The sequence below is a fragment of the Amblyomma mixtum genome, chromosome 3, assembly GCF_055824585.1.
Source record: "Amblyomma mixtum isolate Tamu chromosome 3, ASM5582458v1, whole genome shotgun sequence".
NCBI classification, from domain to species: Eukaryota; Metazoa; Arthropoda; class Arachnida; order Ixodida; family Ixodidae; genus Amblyomma; species Amblyomma mixtum.
In genome coordinates, this window is record NC_143014.1 from 185,331,206 (window position 1) to 185,358,368 (window position 27,163).

General features: G+C 42.2%; 1 protein-coding gene across 5 annotated transcripts in view; it reads right to left on the reverse strand.

Annotated features, from left to right (window-relative positions):
• Window positions 1-27,163, reverse strand: part of for (cGMP-dependent protein kinase for) — a 148,598-nt gene that overhangs the window by 12,901 nt on the left and 108,534 nt on the right. For all 5 annotated transcript variants that reach the window (XM_089582191.1, XM_089582190.1, XM_089582194.1 and 2 more), the window contains exons 6-14: window positions 26,340-26,417; window positions 20,267-20,373; window positions 19,087-19,158; window positions 18,581-18,658; window positions 16,499-16,586; window positions 15,691-15,830; window positions 14,509-14,598; window positions 8,955-9,096; window positions 6,905-7,068 (exon numbers count right to left, since the gene is read on the reverse strand). In XM_089582191.1, coding sequence (XP_089438317.1) covers window positions 6,905-7,068; window positions 8,955-9,096; window positions 14,509-14,598; window positions 15,691-15,830; window positions 16,499-16,586; window positions 18,581-18,658; window positions 19,087-19,158; window positions 20,267-20,373; window positions 26,340-26,417 — 959 coding nt within the window. The remainder of the gene's footprint in view (window positions 1-6,904; window positions 7,069-8,954; window positions 9,097-14,508; window positions 14,599-15,690; window positions 15,831-16,498; window positions 16,587-18,580; window positions 18,659-19,086; window positions 19,159-20,266; window positions 20,374-26,339; window positions 26,418-27,163) is intronic.

Sequence of the window (27,163 nt, forward strand, 5' to 3'; positions counted from 1 at the left end):
ACAAGGCAACGTGCATAAACTCAAAGGGGACAACTTCGACGCTTACCGCAGGCGAGCTACAGAGTTGAGCACCCATCGCGGCTGCATCATATTTGGGTCCCGAGTTGTGATGCCGAGAGAACTACGCGCACAAGCTATGTCTCTCATCCACGCCGGACATCGGGGCATCGTTGCAATGAAAAAGTGTGCCAGAAGCTACATGTGGTGGCCTGGCATTGACAACGACATCGAAACAGTGGTGCGAGAATGCAAGCCTTGCCAGAGCAGCCGGAGCGCCCCGCCGAAAGCTCCTGTCCCAGAATGGGAAAAGCCAGACACACCATGGCACACACTGCACATTGATTTTGCAGGACCAATTGAGGGCTGCACTTTCCTTGTGGTCGTAGATGCCTACACAAAGTGGCTTGAGATAAGGCAAATGGGACAGACGACTTCGGCAGCAGTCATTGACAACCTCCGATCACTATTTGCAACGTTTGGCCTGCCGCGCAAGGTAGTGTCGGACAACGGAACACCGTTTGTGTCTGCAGAGATCCTCAAGTTTTATCGCGACAACGGGATCTCATCAGTTACATCGGCCCCCTACCACCCAGCGACAAACGGACAAGCCGAGCGCTACGTAGCCGAGCTAAAACGCGCCCTTGAAAGAGATCAGACAGGCTCGCTGCAGCGCCGCCTTGCGCGCTTTCTCTTCAAGCAGCACACGACGGTTCAGAGCACAACAGGCGAGACCCCCTCGAAAATGATGTTCGAGCGTGAAATGCGAACCCAGCTCACAGCCATCCTCCCCGAGCCAAAGGCAGAGACGTTCCGGGAAGAAAAAGCAATTCCGCGCTGCGGCACGCTTAATGAGGGGCAGCGCGTCCTCGCCCGACAGTTTCTGAAAAAGCCACGCTGGGAGGAAGCTACAACTGTCAGACGCATAGGCCTGCGCTCTTGGCTCGTCAACATACATGGCACAGTAGCACGCCGACATCTCAACCAGCTGCGTAGATTTACGACGCCGTCTGAGAGCTGTCCGCCAGCGGAGAGAACACGTGCACCATTTTCCCACATAGCCTGGCACCTCTTCCCGGAAGAAGAGACTTCGCCCAGGACAGACCTAGGAGACACAGCGAACAACAGCCAGCCTACAAGTGTTTCTCCCCCGAGCGCACAAAGCCAGCGCGCCTCCACGCGTGAGCGCCGACCCCCTGCACGATACCAGGCAACTTTCTAAGGGGGAAGGAAGTGTTGTGTCCCCTTATTGCTTTTGTGTGTGTGCGCCCCCTCCTAACGACCACTCGCATTCCCCTCCTAACGACAGTTCGCATCCTCCTCCTAACGACCACTCAATCCTCCTCCTAACGACACTTGCCCCTCGTCGCACGCTGTCACCAGATGCCCCCCCACGGTGCGCCCCCGCACCCTCCTCCTGTTCTGGGAAGCCACTCCCTCCCGTGGACGCTTCTCAGCTCCCTCCTTTCTTCGGGCGGCCAGTTCGGCTCCTGCCTCGGTCTACGCTGGTCGCACCCTCATCGGCTTTAAGTAAACGAAGTCTAAAAGTACCGTGTGCGTCTTTCGCTGCATTCAACACAGCGACCGGACACGACAGATTCTTTGTTGTTTGTGTGTTTGTTGTGTTATCATAGATTATTTGTTTACATGACAAATCACCTGTATTTTTTTCTTTTGTCCCCTTTCATTGTAAAATCCCCCCCCCGGTAATGCCATCTAAGGTGCTGTGGGTAACGTGGGAAATAAATAACCGCACAAACAAACAACAAAAATTGCAATGGTGCTATGGAGCAAATGCTGAGAGGTACTGTGGAACAAACATTCCAAACAAAAGAGCACCACATGCATTTCACTGATAATTTGCTGGTGTTCAAGCCTTTGTAATACAGTGGTTCCTGCTTTATTGCTGTTGCCTACCAAAACAACAAATAAAGTGTGACCTTTTTAAATACGTAAAAAAAATTACTCCTCAGCTGTTAACAACAAGAATGACTCATTTGACTGGATAGTTGTGTAGAGAGCTGCTACCTTAAAAAAGTAGAAATGTACAAACATAAAATATATTGCAAATAAGTATAATTTACTTCGAGAGTACAGGAAGTGGACGTGGAAGGGCCCCAACGGTGAGACTAAAAATGAAATAGATTTCATACATAGGCATTGGCCGAAACCAGACGTATGTGTTAAGAGACAAAGAGGGCAATGTCATTAGCAATATGGATAAGATAGTTAAAGTAGCCAAAGAGTTCTACACAAATCTATACAGCAGCCAATGTAATCAGGAAGTTAATGAGAGAGCCAGTATAGTGCACAGCAAAGGGACATCCTACCAGTAACGAACGAGGAAGTAAAAAAAGTGTTAGGAGCAATGAAAAGGAGGAAAGCAGCTGGTGAGGATCAGGCAACAGCAGATCTGTTGAAGGATGAGGGGAGATTGGAGTTAAAGGAGAATACCTTAGTAATCGGTGATTCGCTGATGACATTGCCTAAGTCACTCAGGAGATGAATTGCAAAGCATGATCAAAGAGTCAGGCAGGCAGAGCAGTACAGTGGGTCTAAATATTAATATGCAGAAAACCAAAGTAATGTTCAACACTCTCGGAAGGGAACAGCAGTTTACAAGTGGCAGTGAGGTGCTGTAAGTGGTAAGGGAATACGTCTACTTGGGGCAGGTAGTGACCGCAGATCCAGATCACAAGAGTGAAATAACTTAAAGAATAAGAATGGGGTGGAGTGCATTTGGCAGATTCTCTGAGATTATGAATGGCAGTTTACCAATATCCCTCAAGAGAGAAGTATATAACAGCTGTGTCTTGCTGGTATTCACCTATGGGGCAGAAACTTGGAGGCTAACTAAAAGGGTTCAACTTAAGAAAAACACAGTGAGCTATGGAAAGAAAAATGGTAGGTGCAACGTTAAGAGACAGGAAGAGGGCATGCTGGGTGGGTCAGAGATCAAATGCGGGTTAATGACATCCTAGTCGAAACCAAGAGTAAGAAATGGGCTTGAACAGGGCATGTAATGTGAAGACAAGATAAGCAATGGTCCTTAAGAGTAACGGACTGGATTCCAAGAAAAGGCAAGCGTACCAGGGGGCAGAAAGTTAGGTGGACCGATGAGATTAAGAAGTTTGCGGGGATAGGGTGGCCACAGCTGGCACACGACAAGGTTAATTGGAGAGACATGGGAGAGGCTTTTGTCCGGCAGCGGGTGCAGTCAGGTTGATGATGATGATGACTTTACGTTTACAGAAAAAAAAATTAAAAATGTCAGATTAACATCTAAAACGCTGAGTGCAACTGCTGCAGAAATAGTCCCACTGGTTGCCACAGAAGCCCCTGTATTCTATCAAAGCTACCTACTTCCTTGTCAGCTACTTCTTCCTCCTTTTCTAAGCTCACCTGGGTAACATTTTAACCTATCTTCCCACATATATGTAGACATATATACAGTGTATGCTTACAACACAGGTGGCCTTTATTGTCGTCTGGGTGAGCTTATACCTGGATTGAGATCTGCAGTATGAACACAAAAATGTTCCACGAAGCGGAAATAAATACAGAAGTGGATTTGCAAAAATCTGGCATGCAAGCTCCAGGATTCACCTCTGCATTAAAAATCAACTACAACTGAATAATTGAGAATGTTCAATACAAAAGAAGTGGAAGGCTCTCTGACATGATAATTCAACATGACAATATTTCTCAAAAGCCGTTAATGATGATGAGCTGGGCACAGTGGCTACCACTTGCCAGTTCCTTGCACCATGAGTATGGCCCCCAATTTTCAGTGGCAGAAAATTTTGAATTCTGCAGACTAAGAACATATAGATTCTACAGCATTCCATAGATAGGCTTCCGCACCCTAAAAGGTGCTGTGAAGAGGAATCTAAAATCGTCTTTTTGCCGCGGGAACCCAATCTACACGTTCCGAGCATTCTTAGAAACCTCGATTTATTACCCTGTGTGGCCAATTTCCCTAATTAAATTGTATTAACGTCCGGCTCCCGCCTTTTTTTGTTAATTCTCCCCACACGGTGGGCGGAGTCGACCAACGCATGGAGTGGCTTTCACCCAGTCCCGTGGTGGCTTGCTGCTCTGCCATCAGCGGAGTAATACGTAGTAATCCGTAGAAGCAAATAGTCCATGCATATTTTTATTTCTGCGGGCTCATTTTGCGGCTATATTATCTGCGAATGAAACTATTTATTCACGGAAACCTAAAAAACAAAATAAAGTGAAAGCAAAGCCTCCACGGAGCTGGCTGAAAGGCACTCCACGCATTGGTCGACTCCGCCCACCGTACGGGGAGAATTCAAAAAATAAAGGTGGGAGCCGGGCGTTAATTCGATTTAATTACGGAAATCGGCCACACAGGGCAATAAGTCAAAGTTTCTAAGAATGCTCGGAACGTGTAGATCCGAGTTCCCGTGGCAAAAAGACGAGTTCAGATTCCTCTTCAGTGCACCTTTAATGCACGAGACCTCTTGCGCAGCAGCAGCCGCCTTGATGCCGCTTCCTGCCTTGCTGCTTCGTGTTTTGTGCTGCACAGTTCTGTGCCCGATCGCGCTCTTTTTTCCTTCTCTACTCCTCCCAGCTCTTTCACTGCTGTTTCTTCTTTCTCAACGGCCCACGCCATATTCTTTCCACACTTATAGCAACCCTTTCTTGCCAGCGCATGCAGCGTGCTTCACCTCGATGACGAAAGGTAGTCGAGATGTTGACTTTTTCTTGAAGAACATATTCAATTCTATTCGAACAATTTTGAACACATGCTATTTAATTTGTTCGAATAACCAAATAGGAGGATGTTTCATTCCCTATTTGAAGTTTTCGAGTATTCACACACCTCTACTAGTGGGTGAACTTGCTGTGGGTATCTCAAACAGCGATAAAAAATTCGAGCTGTATTCAGAGCTTGGTTCAAAATACAGCATGAGGTGCTTTCTGAAGCAGATGATTTAGGAAAAAGAAAAAAAAAACGCGTAAATTTTGTGCAAATATGGTAATACTGTTTTCAACAGTTACCAGTATTGCGATTCTTCCCATAAAAAATATGCTGCTTGCTGGCAGAGCTGCAGCACCTGACATGCTAGCTTGCTTGAGCAGAGGGGAAGCAAGCACGTGAAGGCATCAATAAATTCTACCTTTCAAGAAAATTCACGCGATTAAATTGATCACATTCTCATCATTCTATCATTCCTACTGATATGTTCACAAACATTATGTCATCTAAGTAAAAAAGGATGTGGCTGCTAACACACAATTCTACATGTTAAAATCTACGATCTTCCGCTGATACACAGAAAACTAAGGGCCTTAACCATGAGCTCTATCCATGGATGGTGGGTGTAAAAATTAACATGCAGAAATCAAAGTAATGTTCAACGGCCTCGCAAGGAAACAACAGTTCACAACTGGTATCGAGGTGCTGGAAGTGGTAAGGGAATACGTCTACTTAGGGTAGGTAATGGAGGCTAACAAAAAGGGTTTAACTTAAGTTAAGGACAACGCAGCAAGCTATGAAAAGAAAAATTATAGGTGTAATGTTCAGAGACCGGAAGCGGGCAGAGTGGGTGAGGGAACAAACACGGGTTAATGACATCCTAGTTGAGATCATGAGGAAGAATTGGGCGTGAGCAGGGCATGTCATATGAATGCAAGATAACCGCTGGTCCTTAAGGGTAACGGAGTAAATTCCAAGAGAAGGCAAGTGTAGCAGGGGGCGACAGAAAGTTAGGTGGGCCGATGACATTAAGAGGTTTACGGGGATACTGTGGCCACAGCTGACAAAGGACAGGGTTAATTAATTGGAGAGACATGTGAGAGGCCTTTGCCCGGCAGTGAGCGTAGTCGGGCTGATGATGATGATCATCTGATCTTTTTATTTTGAATTTTCTCAGGTAACTTTAATTTGCATGCTCCGATTTCAATAATTCTTTTTGCACTGGTCTCTGGAACACATGAGGAATCTATTTAATCAGCTTAACTGGCACTGAGGAAAACATTGTGGTGCCCCTTGAATCCTTTCATCCCTTTCCTGGCAGTACTGTTGATGAGACAGTTAATGAACATCCTCGTATATGACAGGACTGCCTCCTCATCCTCTTTCATTCTACCTTCTGCAGTAGCACTCTAGTATTGTCATGTTTCTTCAGTTTACAAGCATAACAGAAGCCTAAAATAACTACCACAGTTACGTGCTTCCTTGCTACCTTCACTTAAAGAAAATATGCATGTTACTACTCAACAATGTTTTTTCGGATTACTCCTGCGTGTATATATGTAACATTGATAAATGAACTGGACTTGTTGGATGAGTTGGTTGTTCATGCCAGATAAAGAGCACAAAACCAGGACGATTTACAGCACTCTTGTTGCTGTGTGCCCTTTCTAGTATCGCCCTGGTTTCACATTGTTTAAGTGGAATGATAGAAAGGAAAGTTTTCTTGACATGACAACTGAGTGTAAGTGTTGGGACTTGAGGTAATAAGCTACAAATAACAGCACTATTGTCACATTGTAGATAATAACAAGGGGGTGGCTAATGAGGCTCTCAGCCATTGTTAAGCAAAAAGTAGGAGTTCCAATAATACAGCTGTAATCAAGTGGAAATGAATTGGTTGCATTCATGTTTTTGAAACCTGTTTAATTTTCGTTTTTCAAGTGGGGTCGAATTTCATCTGCTACATCTGTGGAGGATTCTACAGTTCTGTACCACCATTTTACAAAAATATGCCAATTCCTTTGGATTGTGCTCTTAGGCAGCCAGGCAGAAAAACTGATAATGCTGTTCTTCTGATTTGGCATTTATTTTTGGTGACTTCTGATAGCACTGACCACAGCTACAGCTTCCCTCAGCACATGCAAAACATAAACAACCACAGAAAAAGTATAGTGAACTCACGCGCCAGTAAGAAGCTCAAACATGAGCACACCCAAGGACCAGTAGTCAGCTGAGATGTCATGCCCTCGGTTGAGGATCACCTCAGGAGCTACATACTCGGGGGTGCCACAGAAGGTCCACGTTTTGCGACCGTTCACCAACTTCTTGGCAAAACCGAAGTCCACCTGCACACACGGCATCCAGAAAAAAGTGCCTGCAGAGTCACATTGCTATGTTATGCAAGCAGTTGGGTTCAATCTGCAGCACTAAATAAGCTTAGCCAAGAATTTGTGGCGTAACAGAAGCTGCAAAAAATGCTACGAGCAAACATTCCTCACGAATCTCACTGAAACACTATTTTATAATGCATATTCATGTATTCAAGAAAGCAGGCAATGGTTATAACATCATCGTATATATTTGGCACAAAAAAAAAATGCATGCTTGTAAGGAAAGCAGGCGAAATCTACCTTACAGCAGGCAGCTGCTCACAAATGTAGAATGAAGGTCTGCAAACAACACCTAAGAGGCATCTACCACCCACTAAAAATAGTTATGCACCATGCATATCCCAAAGGTATTGAGGCTGTGCAATCAGATATTTCTTAGAAGTACAAAAACGATTCACTGGACATGCATGACCATTACAACACTTAGCTTATGACCTAGGGGCATCCCTTCCATGTCTATACAGGTCTTCTACGGAATTTACCCAGGACATGGTGGCTATTCTCTTGTGCTTAACCTCAAAGAATATTATAATAAATTTCCTACGAATATCTTCCAAGGAAAGTATGCACAACCATACAGACACAGAAATTACCTGCATATACATGGTGTTATACTTAACACTGTTCGTAATTATTAAAAATAGGTTTTTTTGAGTTAAGGGAGCATTTTCTTTGGTATAGTATTGTCACTATAGTGTTTGACATCAGAAAACAGCAAAGACATGTTAACTAGCATACTGGCTAGCTAAAATCTAACCTATCTAACTGAAATCTAATCTAACTAAGATCTAATAGTTGAAATTTTTAACTGTTACAGTTAGGCAGCTCATTCACTTGAAGATTTATAGCTCGCCATTAGGAACCTACATACCAGTTCTGATATTTTCAAAAACATAATTTCTGTCAGTGATGCAGCGCAAATAATATTAGTCCTGCACAAGTGCAAAACCAAAACTGCATGCCCTGGAGTGCACGCAGCCACACCTACATGAGTGGTGCACAAGACATGCTCTCTACCCGCTCGCTGCCCCTGCGTGGGCACTGCGAAAAAGAATGTGACACGTGCGCTGCTGTGTTATGTGTACTCAAATCAAACAATCACACGAGGCACAAACAGAGCCACATGAACACCACAAAGTCAGATGTGGCCAAACAACAGCACTAAGCTCACTAAATATTTTCTAAACACGTACTTTCTAAAACCTGATGAAACAAATATATCCAAGCCCCCGTTATAACCGAGAGCCATAACGCATTTAATGGATGAGCGAAGATATCTCACTCAATTATGAACCTGTAATGGTGCAAAGAATAAATAGCACTGCATGCATCAAACTGCTATGTCCTTTAACAAAAACAGCACATCAGTTCGCACCATACTGCACACACACTTCATGAACAGTGATGACAGGGCCACTACAGGTATGCAGATATGTTTACTGGGCCTAACTGTACAGGTGATGCAGCAGCTATGTTATAGACTCGTTATGCTGCGCCTTATGCTTAACTGTAAGTGCATGTAATCATGGCAGAATGCAGTCCAGTGAAAGAGCAAGCATTCTTTTCCCGCAATATGCATTGGGCTGTAGCAGAAAATATTGCAGATGCCTCATGGACCTCCAAAGCTGGATGTCTCAGTTAACATATTCATGTCATTTCCTTAGTAAATGTGCTATGGGATTCAACACAGGAGGAGTGTCAGATATCGAGGCACTATGTTTTTATTGGGAACTGTTCGAAGAACTATGGAAGAGATACAAGCCAAAGTTCTTAGCAACTGACGACACAAAATGGTCAGATGTAGTGCAAAAGAGATGTGAAGTAGAAGAGTGCTGACATACCAGTTTGATGTATCCACTGATATCAAGCAGCATGTTCTCTGGCTTGAGATCACGGTAAATGATGTTCCTGGCATGCAGGTAGTCAAACGCCTCCACAACACATGCTGTGTAGAACCTTGTGGTGTTGTCATCAAAATTGCCACTGGAGAAAGAAAATAGGTGCTCACATCAATGCTCACAGCATTTTCACAGCAAACTGGCAAATACTGTGAGAAATTAGAACACGGCATTTAGAGATAACCTAGCCATAGAAAACCTCTTTTCCCAAGTTTCCATGCATTAAATTTATTTACATATTTATTTATGATATGAAATGCTTCAGTGTGTAACATGGTGCACGCCATCTATGTTTCTTCCGAATCATGGTTGTGCCATCTTTCAGCTGGGTCCATGAGTCCTGTGGCAGAGCCAAAGCGAGCCTTGGCGTATGCACAATGGGTGCAATGTTGCTGTTCAGAAGAAAGCTTTTGGTCTTCGATCAGTACTGGTTTGTACCCCTCACCATTGTTGCGGGTATGATGCCCTGCAAATGTTTACAGGAAAACAGGAACAAGCTTTCTTGTTGAATCTAGCATGCATGACTAAACCCAACAGAGGGGACCATGCATATGATTTCTGTGAGACTTAGGAAAGCGGGGAAGCTGTCTCTGGCGTCTGCATCAACAGCGCGAGCAAAGGCAGCAACGAGTGATATCAGCTGTCAGGCCAAGACACTGTTTCACTTCCGCTTTTAGACAAGACTCCCAGGGCCCAGTTTTCTTTGTTCTTTTATAACCCACAGTACAAAGGGAGAGGGGAAAAGGTCTGCCCGTGTATCAGGGGACACTATCCATGTGTACTCTCCTCTCTACCTCCGTCGTGACTGGCCTTACCCCCTCTGTCAGGTTGAGCAGCAAGTGCTTTTATTCTTTTATTTTCCTTTGGAGAAACATATATGGCGAGCGCTATGTTACAAGTGTGCAAAAGGATTACAAACATAAATGTAGCACAAGTTCGGGAAAGTATCAATAAAAATCTGCCACATCTGTCTACGCCTTTCATCACCTGCAAAGGTAACACCAACATCTGTTCCTGCCCCAAGTGAGCAATAAACTCATGCTCCCAAAGGGCACAACCATCAAAGATATGCCTGCTTGACACAAAGCATCATTACCTGTACCATGAAAACAGTGCAACATACCCACTACCATCTAGTTTTCACATTATCTGCCATCCAACCAAACTCTTTTGCATACTGTATTTACTTGTGCAATGAACGTGCTCGCATGATGAATGCACTCTTTACTTTTGCAGTAAAAAAGTACACATAATTTCCTCTTGCCTAATAAATGCACCTTTTCTTTTGGTGCGCAGTCTGCTGCCGATAATACTGAATGCCAGCAGGCACCCTTCTTTGAATGTAAAAACAGCTACACAACATTATAAAGTGCCATCTATCAAATGTGATGACTACAAAAAATGTCTGGCAGTTTAGCATTGCTAAGCACGAAATATTGTGTGAAAGAAGTTTTTTACAGGTGGACACCATTGCCACGTGCCTGAAAGCATGACTGAGGTGTCCACTGGCCCAGGGATCCAGCCAGTTATGAGCGTCTTAAACTTTTTCATCGTCAATGTCAATTTGCCCAATGTACGCAAGCGGTCTATGCTCCAGTGCCATGTTTCAGCAGAAATGTCGTCAATGCCAACTCATATTGCTCTAGTGCCGTGTTTCCGCCATAGCGTTGTCCATGCCAATGCATGCAGCATACATCTCTCTGTCACTGCCGCCACACAGCTCAAAGCGCGAATATTAGTTTGATAGTAGTATTAGTTGAAAAAGAAGATGTGCAATGCAAGTGCAAGAGTGTGTTGCAGTTTAACACGAGGCGTATTCAGCTGTGGCGATACCTAGTGCTCTCGTGCAGTGGCCAGCGAAGCTCATCTGTTCGCTCCGTCACGGGTTCGAATCCTAGTCACGGATATTTATTTGATTTCTTCATATCTGCTTATTTCACTTGTCAAAAACCCACAAACATTGCAAACCCAAAAACATCACAAGATCTTGCCTGGGGTTCACCCGTTGGAATAGTGCTTTCACACTAATACCTCACCCTATGGGACAAACAGACAATAAAAAGTTCCGTGAGAAATCCGGGTAGCAACAGACACCATGCCTGCAAAGAATTTCTTAGTTTGATTGGCCATATTGCGCACTGCAGCAACCTGTGGTAGGGCATTGCACTGAATGCTATGAGTTGTGCTAGAGTGAACTCTACTTGTGCTCTCTTCGGACAGAATTATCGGTCGCTATGCGAGTTATACATGGAGCTTTAAGATAAACATTGTTGACCGTGATAAGGAGTGTGTTTTGTTTTAATTTGACGGTGAGTCATACCAAATGAAGTATTTATTTCGCCAACCACTGGTTTTTGCCCTGTTTTTACTGCTTCCAATTTTTTCTGAATATTTTACCCCATGTAGTAAATGCACCCCCAAATTTTCAGACATTTTTGGGGAAAAAAGTGCACTCATTATGCGAACAAATATGATAATCATGACTTCCTAACAATTATTTTCATGCAGAGAGTAACAAGTAGTGAGCAACTTCGCGAATGTTCAACAATGCTTTTAGTATGCTGCTAAGCGGCTTCCTTGGCTCTTGCTTTTTCCACTGAAAGGCCGAAAATTTCATTAAAGTAAGAAAGCATTTGGGTGTACTGCAGCTAACCCAAGCACATCTTTCATGAACAAATCCTTAAAGGTGCACTGAAGAGGAATCTGAGCTTGTCTTTTTGCCGCGGGAACTCGATCTACACGTTCCGAGCTTTCTTAGAAACTGCGATTTATTGCCCTGTGTGGCCGATTTCTGTAATTAAATCGAATTAACGTCCGGCTCCCGCCTTTTTTTTTTAATTCTCCCTCGTACGGTGGGAGGAGTCGACCAAAGCGTGGGTTGCCTTTCACCCACTCCCGTGGCGGTTTGCCGCTCAGCCATCGGCGGAGTAATATGTAGTAGTCCGTAGTAGCAAATAGTCCGCGCGTATTTCTAATTCTGCGGGCTTGTTTTGCGGCCATATTATCTGCGAATGAAACTAATTATTCATGGAAACCTAAAAAACAAAATAAAGCGAAAGCAAAGCCTCCACGGAGCTGACTGAAAGGCACTTCACGCGTTGGTCGACTCTGCCCACCGTACGAGGAAGAATTAAAAAAAAAAGGCGGGAGCCGGACGTTAATTCGATTTAATTACAGAAATCGGCCACACAGGGCAATAAGTCGCAGTTTCTAAGAATGCTAGGAACGTGTAGATCGAGTTCCCGTGGCAAAAAGACAAGTTCAGAATCCTCTTCAGTGCACCTTTAATGTTTACTGTGGCTAAGTTCCCACTCTTGGCGTCAGTCCGACAGCCTGTGTCAGCACCATTGTTCCAATGATAAAAAGTGTGCATGACTGCAACACATATTGATGATGGTACTGCTACGCATCAATCTTTACAGCCTTCTTTGAAGTTAGTGAGTATGATCATAGGCGAACAAAATATGCAGAGGCCTGCTTGCAAGATTAATGTGTTCAAATATACTTATGAACACTAGTACTGAGCCACACATATGCACTTCCATGTGGCATTTTAGTGCGAAAGCACATCTAGTCACAGTCCCCAGGTTTCAGTGGTGTGTGCCTGTATATGAGTATGAAGCCTCTGAGTAGCACGTGTAAGTGGCTCACTGGGTCAGTGGACACCTCAATTGCACTGTGAGTAGGCAGCAGCATCCACCTACAAACTGAGGCAGTTATGCACCTTTCCTTTTTCTCAAAACTAGAGGAAGGTATAGATTGTTGATTATGAGGGAAGGAAAGGCGCATAACTGGCTCCCTGAGTCAGTGGACACCTCAATAGCGCTTTGGGGCACATAGAGGTGGAGTCCACTAGCAAAAAACTGTGCTTTCAAAGAATATTTCGTGCTTAGCAATGCTAAACTGCTAGCCAATTTTTTTTCTCACATTCACCTGCTCTACTTCTCTACATACTCTATTACTCTTTTTTCATACTCGATAACTATCTTTTGACAATTTCTTTGTTAACTTTTTACTATAGGGCCCTATCGGCCTTAAAAAAAATATCATGTAAGAGGCATACAACCAAACTAGGTTTTTTAAAGCCCCGTTCAATTTCTGAGGATAATTTTATGATCTTAGAAAAACTTCTAATTTTTGCAACACTTGTCTTAATTAGTAACTTTTGTAACATAACTGTTAACAATATTTTATTGGCCTCATCTCTGTATGATGAATAAATTTTATTTAATTTTTTTTTTCCCCTTAAACTTGGTTCAACCTGTATACAACATCTTGTGCACCTCGCGCATAATTTTTCCTTTCCAAGAGTGTGCATGTAACTGCTACACGTTCAAAAGCTTAAAAGTCGTCAGTACACTCAGACAACAATGCAGGAAACTTCGAAATGACCAGTGCGAAAACAGACGGAGACAAGAGAAGAAACACTGACGACAGGGCGGGCGCTGCCCAACAGCAGGGCGGGCAACAGGGCGGGCGAGTTGGTGGGGCATGATTTCGAATCGTCCCACCAGCTCGCCCAATCAGCAATTTTGCAGGAAACTTATTAAACGATCTCAGTAAATTGGAAATTCATCTTTGTCAGGCAAATTCTACAACATGCATCACCTATACGGTAACCTCATAAAATTATTCCGTAACCATGCTGTAATGATTTCCAAGTAGACCAGCAAGCTTGATGGTTTGTGGGGTTTAACGTCCCAAAGCGACTAAGGCTATGAGAGACGCCGTAGTGGAGGGCTCCGGAAATTTCGACCACCTGGGGTTCTTTAACGTGCACTGACATCGCACAGTACACGGGCCTCGAATTTCTCCTCCAAAGAAATTCAACCGCCGCGGCCGGGATCGAACCCGCGTCTTTTGGGCCAGCAGCCGAGTACCATAGCCACTGAGCCACCGCGGCGGCTCCAGCAAGCTTGAAGTTGCAAAGGTATCGCCATTACAACAAAGCTTAGGTTTGAAGCATTTGATTAATCTCCTAAAGATTTACCACGCTGATTCTTTTGCACCTGTTTCAGAAGTACATATACCACCTGTTTACATTGTAACATCTATTTCAAGAGACATATGCTGGTGTTGCTCTGCTTAAATTCTCTTCAAGCTCGTACTGTATAGCATAGTGTGTTTAAAACAACTCCAGCTTCATGCGCATCAGTGACAACCCATGAAGACTCTCACTCTTTTACAGTGACTATAGTACAATCTTATATTAGACCACCTACTTTCTGTCTGAATGTAAAATATTTCATGGTGCCTTGCTCAGCTTTTTGTCTTGCAAACTAATTAGTACATTTTTCATTGCCTTTTCATTTTCTGCCAGATATCGCCATGAACTACTGCTATAAAATGTAGTTACAATTGACATCTGCTGGGTGTCAACTGTTACCAAGTAAAGCTGCATATGTTGCAGGATATGGAAAATAATAGAGGAAAGAGAAAAAAAACTTGAACCTGCTGTGAAACCATGCACAGTGCAACACACAGAAATAAGACTGACCGGTCTCGGAGAATTGTCCAGAGCTCTCCTCCCAGGCATGGCTCAAGCAGCATGTACAGGTACTTTCTATCCTTGAATGTCTTGTACAACCTGCAGCACATCGGCGGCAATCAATCCTACATCAAAAACATCTCAACCACAAGCTTCAGCTCCAGTGATAGCAAATAATACCAAAATATTGAAAAACTACTCTTGCTTGGAAAGTATGTGGTACTAGGGGTTTAACATTCCGAAGCAACATATAGGCTATGACAGACACTGTAGTGGAGGGCTCCTCGCTGACACCACACAGCATAGGGGCATCTTTTAATTTTGCCTGCATCAAAATGCGACTGCCACAGTCAGCAACTTGCTTGAAAGCTATACAATGCATTAATTTAAATAACACCTCGGGGATTTAAAAAAACGAAACGAACGTTTCCAAAATACCACGTTATCCACAGTGAAACTGAAAAAACTGCTTAAGGAAAAAAAGAAATGCTCTGAAACTACGTTTTGCGTTATTTCACTATCTGCTGATAAACAGCATAAACTACATTACTGTAACTGCTCGGTTATTACACCAAGCTGTTGCAAGCACAAACATTAATAAAAACTAAATGATAACTTTCTGGAAATGCATGTATGTGTAGTTGCAGACCGCCTTTTTGGATGTCAAGAATTCGGACATCCCCATTATTAAACAGCTTCAGAAAACTATCCATATAGTTCCGGACTGCTTGAATATTTCAACACCATTCCTGTCCCCTTCAAGATCGAAAAATTGGTCAGCAACTAAAATCCATACTGATGTCAATACTTTAAAAGCCCCTTCTATTCAGTCATACATAGAAAAAAAATGCAGAAAATAACAGAGGTAAAAGATATGGTCACGCATGTACACAGGTCTGTCCTGCAAACAAACTCTCAAGCTTTTTCTTACAATAAATTTCCTCTCGTGATAAAAAAATCAATCTCATTCTGAATCTAGCAGAAGGCAGCAGCAAAAATGTAGAGTCTGGATCCTTTTATGCAGATATGAGGCAATAGGATTCCTAGAAAGAACCCTATGGAGCTGACACTTGCAATTTTCAAGCATTTTAAGGGTAGTAGCATTCCATGTCACAGTAAAGCAACATGGACACATACTGAATTTGAATGTGCCTGAGTGCTATCAATGATGCTCTGTCAAATGATGCTCACTTGATGATGAAGTCACAGTTGGCCTCCTCGAGTATCATCTTCTCAGACATGATATGCTGTTGCTGTCTTGTCTCCACAATCTGTGCCTTTTTCATAACTTTCAGTGCAAATGAGCGCATTGGGTCTTGCATGCTTTGCACCTAGGAAAAATGAAAATTCACAGTGGTGCCGATAGTAGTAAAATCACCACAGATCGTGTGCACTAATCACAACCACACAAGAGAAAATGCTTACCCTTGTATTTACGAACATTATATTCACCTTTTAGCACTTAAACTTTCCCTCTTTGCAAGGAGTGACATCTCAAAGCCCATAGTTTTGCACTGCCCTGAAGGCAACTACTGCCAAATTTTCTTCGATATTACACCAATCCACACCTAATAAGTAAATAATAAACCAGCAGAATACACGACTTGCACGAAGCACTCTTCAAGAGACTTCGCAAAAGTAAGAGTTACATGACCAGTAGGTTCATGACAAACGATAGGTTGGGGCAACCAAAAGGAAATAAAAATAATAAGCCCCTGCCACGTACGTACAACAAACTAAAGTAGGTTCATGACAGTGAACCATGTGGCCACATTTATGAAGAGACTTCGCAAAAGTAAGAGTTACATGACCAGTAGGTTCATGACAGTGAACCATGCGGCCACATTTATGAAGATGTTTTTCTCTGGTGAAAATCTTTAACGCAATGCTTTCTTTAATGAATATAAATTAGCCACAAAGAGACGTCCCATTTGCCATAACTACTTTGTATGGTATAGTTTCGCATATAAAAATGTTCAGTTCGACAGTCAACACTTACCAGTTCAACTCTACCAAAGCCACCAACTCCTAGAGTGGCTATCACGCGGAGATCACTCAGCTTCAAGTTTGCAAACTCTTCATTGATCCTGTCAAGAAAAGAAATAGAACTAAATCATTAGACACAACAACAATGAGCAGCGCAAAAAAAAATAATTAAAAATGCTGGAAAAAACCTGAACCCAGAGTACAATGCTTACCGTGGTTCCTTCCAGAGTAAGCATCAAAACAAGCACAACAGCAAATTAGAACAATTCAGCTGCTTTTAACAACATGACAAAATACAGCAAAGCAAACAGTAAGCACAAAATAATTAAGTTAAAGCATTTTCATAGAAACATTATTTAAACGCCGGAAGTCATAAACAGTGAAAGGTACAAAGCCCTGTGATTTGCTATCTATTACAGAATAGTCATGCCATCATCAATTCGCCTGTACTCAGCCTTGCTTTGGAACATCCTATAAAAGGTGTTTTGATACCTTTTCTTTTCACATATCTCCAGGACACATCACCATCTTTTCATTATGAGAAATGAAGTCGCAGACAACGTACTAATGTAATACATGTATGAGCACAAGTCTGGGCTTAGTAATGCATTGTAAAGATGTTTTTTTTGAACATTTAAAATATGTAGTTTTTAGTCCTGCCACTTAACTTCTTGAGCTCCAAGGCATTCAAGGCATTCTGAAATAATGAGCCAGGCCACTTTATTACACACAAGTTGTGGAAAGGTCTTTTTGACCAGCTTAAATAGGATTCAGTTGTTTATCCAGATTATGTATTCAGGTGTCATAAATCATTTATAAAACTTTTTGGGACCCTTTTCAAAATTCTGTAAATGTATTTTACTGACATCTCTGCTCATTTTAAGTACTGTGCTACATACCAGCTGCTTTTGGTGGTACACCCTGAATAACCGAGAAGCTTTCTTTTTCTAAGCCTCCACACTTTCAGGAGATATAAAACTGAACTAATTAACATGTGGAACAATGGCAAAATAATAGCAAAAAATACATCTGAGGGCACAGAAAAACAGCATACGAAGTGCTGAACTCAAAAACAGATTTATAACAGTAGGAATGAACTTCAAAGTAAAAAAAAAAGTGCATGTGCTAGGTGTTCCTTTAATTTCACTAAGCAAACATAAGGCATTACAGACACATTTTACAAACAACAGATGATAGCAAGCCATATGCTAAGCATAAAAAAAAATGATATTGCGCTACACCCCAATACTACACACATCTTCAACTTCAATGAAAAAACAGGCCCCTACGACCACCCCCTTCAAACCCAGTTCTGCTTCAGCCAAGAATAAAAATTTCAGAACAACACATGTAGCAGCTGCAATTATAACACAGGCTTCAAAATGTATGCTACCTGCTGACATGATGGGGGTGAATGCTCTTTTAAGGAGCTTCTCGTGCCTTTTTGGCAGTGCCATTCTTGTACAAGGCAGAACTGTTAGCAGGAGCTGTTAGAAGCCTGTTTGCAACTACACAAGCTGTAAACATATACACATGAATGTGCCATTGCTCAACATAAGAAAGAAAAATTGCTTTTCTTGATAAATTCCCTGAGTGGATTCCAGTCATCTTTTGTTCATGTTCACTGCCAGTCGCTTTTGCTGCAGGCTGGCATGATGCTCAGAAAAGTAAAACCAAAACTATGAGACTGGGCTATTTTTCGGCAACGGGGCCCTACTACTATCGTCATGCTTGTCATTGCAAATATGTCAGAGGTGCGCGGGGAAACACTTTACTACACAATTCAGGCCTGAGGAGGGCTATTTGGATGATTGTTTGCATGCCCATCCCACTTCAACATATGGTTCTCTGTTGGCTTCCTGTCCAAATTAACCAGTATGAGCTTAACTGTGCCCAAATTAGCGAGCCTGTGACATGCAACAGATTTACATAAGTGGTCAGAATTATCCAGATTTTCGGATTAAGGAGGTTGAATTAACAAGGTTTTACTAAACACAAACACAAAGCAAGAGTGCTGCAAGCAGCACTCTTGCTTACAGTATTTGTCATGGATCTTAGTTCCCTGACTTGAGCATGTGGTACAACAGAAACCCACCTTTGCCTTGCACCAACATCCTCATCATATTGCTTTCCTCTAATTTCATCAATGTTGCTCATGAGCTGGTTGAAAGAGCTGCAAAAGTGAGAGAGAAAGTAATGTTCAATATGCATTGTTCAAGAGAACAGGCCCACTGTGAAAGCACACAAGCAGGTTGATGGCAATTAATGCAAGTGTCACCTACATGACAACTTTAGCTGAAATTATGAGAGTAGAAACAGCATAAACACTGTTAAAATATTGGCCTACAACTTAAGGAAGAGCATAATAGGCAGTCTGAAGGCTCAGAACACGCCTGCATTCGCATGGTACATCTAGCACACTGCTGAAGAAACAGCAGCCCACAAACACATGTAATGAATATTACAGACATTCCTAGTAATGATGGATGGGACATGATGTGAATCAAGTGCAAATATAAGCTGAAAACATACAGAAACAATAGCAAACATTAGAAAACGACATCTTGAGATTGAACAAAAAAAAACAGCATGCTTGCTTACTCTCTGTCGATGACTAGACATGTCACACCCTCAGGGTCATCGGCTATTATGTTGGCTGTACGGCATTCTTCACTGTAGAATAGAATGTAGCGAAATGACATATCAGCAGAGTAATGCAGCTATCAAATCACAACATATGCATGAAAAGAAAAGGTACATAGAAAAGGCAAACCCAGAAGACAGCACCAGTGGCTCCTATTACATGCAGTCCGTGTCAAGTGCCATGAAAGAGTTAGTCTTGACCTACATGTACACTGAATAGATTTATTTAAGAATAAGATTAAATGACCCTAATCCTCTCCCTTTTGTTAAACAAACAAGCCACCTGTTCGCTACCTCACACTCCAAAAGTGGAACAAAAAAGAAAACAAAACACGGACTAATGCAGTTTTTAATTTTAAGTGTGAATTTCTCCTGCAAAAAATTTTCTCAGCAAATTTTTACCAACCAAACACATTGCTAAAAAAAATTCTGCTAAAAAACTAATCAATATGGTTCAAAGTTTAGAATGCCAACAAAATATATGCTTAACTAGCATAGTAAGCATTTTTTCAAAGTTCTGTACTGTTACACCTTATGCATGTACTCACGATGAAAATCACAAGTGCTACATGAAACACAATCAAAACTGCGGTCAACAAGCTTAGGACCTGGAGGAGCTTAGGTTAAAGCTGTGCATTTAGGTAAAAGAGCCAAGTACGAAGGAAGTCATCTACACAAATATGTAAGGTAACACTGCATCAAGGAATACAATGAAAAAAAAGAAAACAACCGTGGTTTTTCAGCTGAAGCTGCCATTTAAAAAACCTGTAGCTGCTATATACACAAGCAGAAACATTTATACTGCCAGCAGTTCCTGCAGAAAAAAAGCAATGGCCGAACTGACTTACCATATTGAGAATGAAAACATACTCCCCATCCCCAACGGAAACAAAAATAAAGTGCAGTTCACATGTTGCATAGCAGGGACACCAAAGTCAATGTAAAAAAAATGTGATGTTCACAGCACACCAAAACACAGCCACAAACCATGCTACACCCACAGGTACTGCAAATGTGCAACGGGACAACCTGCACTTCAAATATTCCACACCCACAGCAAAAAGCACATTTGTATACACAAGAGCAAGAGGGAAAGAAAGCAAGAAAGGGTGGTAGTGAGCAGTGAGAGTAGACTCACCCTTGCAGTGCCTTTTCTCCAAAGAAGTCTCCTCTGTGCAAGGTCCTGATGAAGATCTCCTCTGCCGTGCTGCCTGCCTCCTCAGGCGCTTTCCTGGTTACCTTGACCTGGAGCAGCCAAGACATAGGACCTCCCTCATTCTCCTCTCAACACAGTTTTTCTCATTAATTACAAACACAGCAAACAACCAAGAGAGAGGATATATGAAAGGTGATGTATGAGGGAAGCCTGTACCCTCTCCTGAAAACAACCCTCTCTCTTCACAAGGAGCTCCTGCCTCTCCCTTTGCACGCAATCAAGTAAACTGGATAAATATGTGGCTGCTGCCCTGAGCAGCAACACAAAGTAATGAATGCACTGGCCAACAAAATAGGGGCCACTGCTGCAAGGCCAGCCCAGCTCAGTGGCCAGCACTTTCCCTACACTGCCCCACTACGCCAGAGCTGTAACATGACTGAAAGCAACAAGAAAAGCACATTGTAATCATTATTATGAATGCCTGTAGGTCAAGACCAGTAGAATGCAATTATCCACGTCCTAGCTAGAGTGTTTCTGCAATGCATCTTGACCAGCTTGCAACTATGCCATTATCTGGAATATCAGCTGAGGAGAAGAGCGCAGCCAAGCACAACATACCATATAGAAAAGTGATGAAACAACATGAGGACTTGACTACCCCAGCTACTAGTACTGATGTTACCAGAGCAAGATATAGCAGTTACAGATGCAAATACCCTTCAGATGCAATGAACCTACTGGACAACATGAGGTGCACGGTTAAGCAGAAAAAGGTATCCTCGTACCCAATTCCGAGGTTTTTGTTTTGTCCCTTAGTATTTGGAATACACTAACATTTGCTGCTGCTTCATCGTTGTCTTTCTTGCATGCTGCATGATTCCATGCGTATACTGCGTCTGCAGGTGTGCTGTTTTACAGCCACAAGCTGTTGAAGCAAATTATGGCACCCATTGTACACTCGCCGTCAAAAGTAAATGGAAGGCGACTTTGTCAAAAAAGTTTAATTTCTTTAAATCTGAAGCATAATGGTCCATGCATGTTGGTGCACAGTGCAATTTGCAAAATCACAATTAGGCTGCACACATGTATTCAAGGATGCATGAATTGGGGGGCCAATGATTAAATTTTTTCGTGAATATTGCCTTCCATTTACTTTTGACGGCACCTGTACATATGCAACACTGGAGATCTTTGATAAGGTAAGAAAGAACCAGTGCACACTTTAAAGAAAGGAACCCTCCTCTTAATAGTACTTCTAGCAGTCTCTTTCACGAAGGTTCCTCTCCCTGGTATGTGAGGCACGCAAGATGGCAGCACCCTACATGAACAAAAGTTCTACATCAAACAGAAGACAAAAAAAACACTGAACAATTTCTAGTTTTGAACCATGCGGTGCTTGCTTAGCAATTAAACATTGCATCCACACCTGGTAACCATTTCTTCTTGAACACACTTTGCACTGCATATGTTCAGACACTTGATGAATTTTACAATTATTTTTGTGACAAGTATGCAATGAACCCACAGCTGTTACTTTTGTGCACTTTACGCAATACCATAAGTGGCTCATGGTTTTTCATGATGACCTCTAGACACACTGCTAAACTGTTAGATGCACAGTCTGCTGGGGTTTTCGGTGTATGCATGTGTACTGCACAGTGCTTTTTGCAATGCTGCACAGTTCATTGTGCACAGCAAAGCTTTACAAAAAAACTTATCTGTCAGTTGCATGAGCACCACTGGCGTTGCATTTTGTCTGTGCTTCACTTTTATCATGCAGTTACCAAAATAAATGAGACAGCAGTTGTTTACATACACAGCAAAGTTTCATATGCCCCTTCTATTTGAAGGGAGCCGCGCCAAAGGTTCTCGGATGAGAGCGATATGAAAATATACACGGAGTCCCATGGCATAGTCCCCATGTTGATCATGTGTTTTAGAGGTGGCCTCGTCGTAAAAACGAAATTTCTCTCAGTCACTCAACCGCGCGGAAAGACATGCCTTCTGAACATCAGTAACAGCTCTTGGCTACATTTAAACGAACCATCGTCTTATGCATGCAGCCTTTGAAAAACTTGAGCGGCAGCACGTGTGTTCAATGTCGCTGCAAATGCGTCAGACATCGATACCGAGGAAAGCAGTAAAAGCACCTCTGCGGATGTTGAGGGAGTCTGCCGAACTATAAACAAATCGAATGAAGGCCTTTACGTCTCACGTGCTCCATCACACATTCACGAGGGACAAACTACCGAAATTGCACTCGATAAGGTCCCGACAAGATTTTCACTGCGCCTGCACTGCTTCGACAAATAATGTGCCGTGTTGGTCACCTTAGTTGAATGTCTGTGGCTCGGAGCTTCCATCCGTCAACCAATACGAGATTTGAACTTCTTTCTTTTTTTTGGTTGCTTGTTTCCTGACATACAACCAATACGCGAGTTTCTCTGCATAATATTCATTTATGCAGAGGCACACAAGGCATGACTTTTCACTTCTATTTAATGCAGCAAAAATGGTGGTAGTCTAAGACTATGCATAAAAAGCGTAATTGCTCTTATTAAAAGGCAGCCCTGAACTCACATTAACATAAAAAAGAAAATTAATCAACAGGTTTGTTAGCATAACATTATTAAAATAAACAACAAGACCGTGCTATGATTGAGCTGTCATAATTGACACACCATCTGCCGACATGCCAGTGTGTTCGTATAAGACAATGCACTTAATCACCTCTGTGCATCAAAGAGGTGAAGACACCACACCTTTCACTGTGTGTTTTCTTCCTTAGAACGCTGCACACATAAGACATTAGTAGACATGCAGCATTATGTGGAATTCATCTCAGCCAGGTAAATAATTTAAAACTGCATTTCTTCTCCAATGTAGTTTCAGTTTTGGTTTCAGCAACCAAATTGCGGGTCTTTGACAATACAAGTAACAAAAAAAAAACATTCCTCTATGCTCCTTGGTTTCGGTAGCTGTTTGCTTCCTTCATATGTGTGTCATAACGAGCCCCTCATTTCTCTTCCCTTATCTGTTCAATAACTTAACGAGAGTCTTGGTTCGAAGGGTTATGCCACAGGTAGCATAAGAGGGCTCTCGCACAGCTTCCGCCCTCACCGTTCAATGACGTCCCATGTCACACTCACGGTAATACAGGATGTACTATGTCCACCACTATAGACAAGGGTGGCGCTGGTGAACACTTTCAAGGTTAGGTTACAAGCAACATGAATACATCCGAAAGCAAAAGACTGGGCAGCCGCCACCATAGCTGAGCTGGTGGAGCACCGGCCACGAAATTTGGAGGTCATGGATTTGGATCTCACTGACAGCATGTGGTTGTTTTTCTTCTGCTTTCTAATCAATTATCTTTAAGTGATACAATAATTATACTATTAATCTCCCAATGATCAAGACAAACAAAAAAAATGTTCCCCTATTACTCAACCATGAAGCAGAAGTGCAACGCAAAGTCATCGGTCTTGCCCTGACTGCCACCGAGTCCCATGGGATTCCGGAAGACAGTTAGGGTACTGAAAGGGGGTTTAGGCTATAGCCTTCTCCCCCAGTCATTATCGACGGGTGTGAATAAAAATTATTTCTCTCTCTCTCCCCTATGCTCCTTGGTTTCAGTGGCTGTTGGCTTCCTTCATATGTACAGTCTTTGTCAAAAGTAACCAGGCTCCGTGGTTTGCTTCTCATTCGTATAACAGAGCCCTCACGGCTTCCTTAAAGATCAAAAAGTTCTTTGAAGGTGAGAACAGGGGTTCTTCTTACCATACCAGAGATTTAGACCTTGCGGGATGGCATAATAGCTTTAATATACGACTGAGAAGAAAAACGTGCAGCCTGGTTACTTTTGACGAAGACTGTACATCATAACGAGCCCCTCATTTCCTTTCCCTTGTCTGCACAAGTAAGGTTGGGGTCACATATGGGTCAGACAAAAATGGTAATATAACAACTGCTTGTTTGCTTGCTTTCATTCTACCTTCTAAGACAGGCTAGCTTAAAAGTTAGAAGAAATTAAAATAGAGAAGCAGCTGCTTCTGTATTTTAATTTGCTCTAATTCCTTTGCTTTAACTCCTAAGCTCCAACTTTCGATCCCTAGAAATTATACTGAATATTGTGTGCCTTGCTTCTAAACCATGCCTGCAATGTCAAAATCTCCGTTCAGCTGCTAAAAGCGCAACTGCATAGAAGAAGAAATCCAATTATACATTGTTTATTGGGCACATGCAAAATCCGCAAAGTGATTCATGCCTACTAATGACTTTTGTATCATTCCAAAGAAGCACACGCAACAAAAATTTGGTGCACATGTCTACGCTGCTTTAACTGTTACATGATACAATTTCATGACCAGATTAACACTTTGCTGAGCAACTTTGATGTTCCACTGGACAGTGCTGTTTGAATTGTGTTCTATGAAAGATCATTAACAGAGGGTCATGCTAGCTCAGCTGGTTGAGAAGCTTTCAGAGACATTGGCTTTTTGAGGCAAGATTAAAGATGCAATCTTTTCTTTTTTCTGTATTTTTTTTGCACAACGAAATATAGCAGGTGCAGTGGACAATAATACTAATGTAAGCTTAACTCCACCTGCACCTATATCACCATCGCCACCAGTGAGGCTAAAATGCCTTTCCAGAATGTTTACTAAGTAAATTTGCCTTCACACAGAATACCTGGCACTGTCTCAGTGAACGCTATGAAAACAATGCTTTCTTAAAAAAAAAAAAAAAAGCGTGAAAATGGAGGAAACACAGCAGAGAGTGATGCCTCCACGCAGTAAATTCAAAACAGGGGGGGCGGGGGGGGGGGGGGGGGGGCGTTGCCCTCCAACATTTTTGCAAAAGGGACAGCACCACACCCCTAGTCTTGAACTGTTTGCAACTCACATCAGATTTCTGACCAACGCCTCAACTCTAGGATGTTATGAATGTACACACAATGCGGCTGAGCTAGCTGGCTTCGCATCCAGTCTTAAAGCTATTCGTGTGAGTAACCTAGACCAATCATGTCCTAACAGAAGTCGTTGATTGACTGATCTCTATTCATGAGCTCAATTAGCAGAATTGAGAGACCATGTGGACACTCCTATAATGCAGTCGATCACAACTCATATGTACATCTTTATAAAGCTGCTGACTTCATTTTAAGTTTTATATACATTAAACTTAAACTTAAAAAGAAATACACCTTTGAGCAACGCAGAATAAAAAAATGCTAACAAAATATAAATTTAATAATTGTTCGAACAAAAACATGGCATTAAAATAAATTTATTCTCATACGTTACCAATCTCCTATGGAGTACTCCTACATCTCAGCAAGACCAGTGTACCTTTATTTGTACAGTGTGAAAACATTTAACATCACAGCAATATCACAGTGCAAGGCCCTTGGATCAGGGTGTCATTAGTGTGGGTAGCGCTTAATACAGCAACTCTAATAAAACGTCTGGGTGGTAGCCATGTTCTGGCTTCTCGCTTCTAAATCACCTATTACAAACTTATTTTTGGATTCATCTGCCTCATGAAAACGAACGTTAAAAGAGGTTTAAGATCCCCAATTGACCGAAAACACCCCTTTGGAATAAGCACTAGATATCCATAAATTTTTCTTGTGGTGTCTTCAGCTTTTTGAACTGGAAAACCAACAAGCCTCGAAGGCTCATTTTTCAGGAGAATGGGAGGAATCAGATTTAACCCAATTTTTTCAAAATATGTTCAAGGTGCAAGAATTGGGTGCAATTGGGTTTCAATTGAAAATGAAGAGCCCTACTCATACATGGTTTTTAAATTGGCCAAGCAAGTGGATGGCATTATGTACCTCTACAGGTGCTGTACAGGGAGAGTGTATTCATGCATATTCTAATATCTAGGGAGTAAGTGAGCGAGTCTAGACAGCGTCTTTCACACTGAACTTCTGATAACCTGAACAGTTTTACAAGGTGTCGTTATGTTTGCCGCAGAAAGTGTGCTATATTTGTAGCTACAGTCAGCATAATGAAAAAAAAAAAAAAAGAATGCAAAAAAGTACACTTACTGTTCCCTTGCTGATAATAAAGAATGTGTCTCCTCTAGCTCCTTGCCTGATGATGTAGTCACCCTGTGCATAAGTAGTCTGCAAAGGGATTGTGAAAAATTACAAACTCTTAGCAAAACAGAAGTCGCCACACTAGAATTGAAAAAAAAAAAAAAGCCATAGGTCTCTTGACTCCTTCTAGTGATATCAATAAACACCTGAAGCATGTTCAATTGGCAGAAAAACATCGATTGCTTAACTTGCTTGTAACATTACTTCATTCTCTACCAAAGTAACATTTTATTTTCAATCTGTAAAGCTCCTCGTGCTTAGGTGGTAAGACAGTGATTAATAACCAAGCAAAGGCATTTCAAAGAAGGACAGTTTACACAAGCTGGACATACCACAAGCATTAAAAACAAAAACTAGAAGTACAGTCTTTGCGTCACCTCTGCAGGTAGCATGTTTGATTTGCTGTGAGCTACAGAAAAGAATCCATTCTTGCCTATATATTCCCAAGTTCACAATAAGTGTTCAACCACAACCCTCTGCTAGGCATGCATGGTGATATAATGGACAAGAAGACCAGTCAAAATTTCTCCCCACTACCACGTGAATATTGAGTGTCGCACTTGCATAGGTACTGAAGCATCTAAGTTAAGCTAAGACGAACTGAAATGCTGTGAGTACACCATGATAATGCAATGCCATGAGAATAAAAGCCAGCAGTTTCCATGCTTGACTTGAAAGGGCATGTTCTCGACTTCTTTACGAAATTCCTAATACACAGCCAGCAGGAGCATGTCTAAGTTTCATGAGCTCATTCTATCACAGAGACAGAGCGT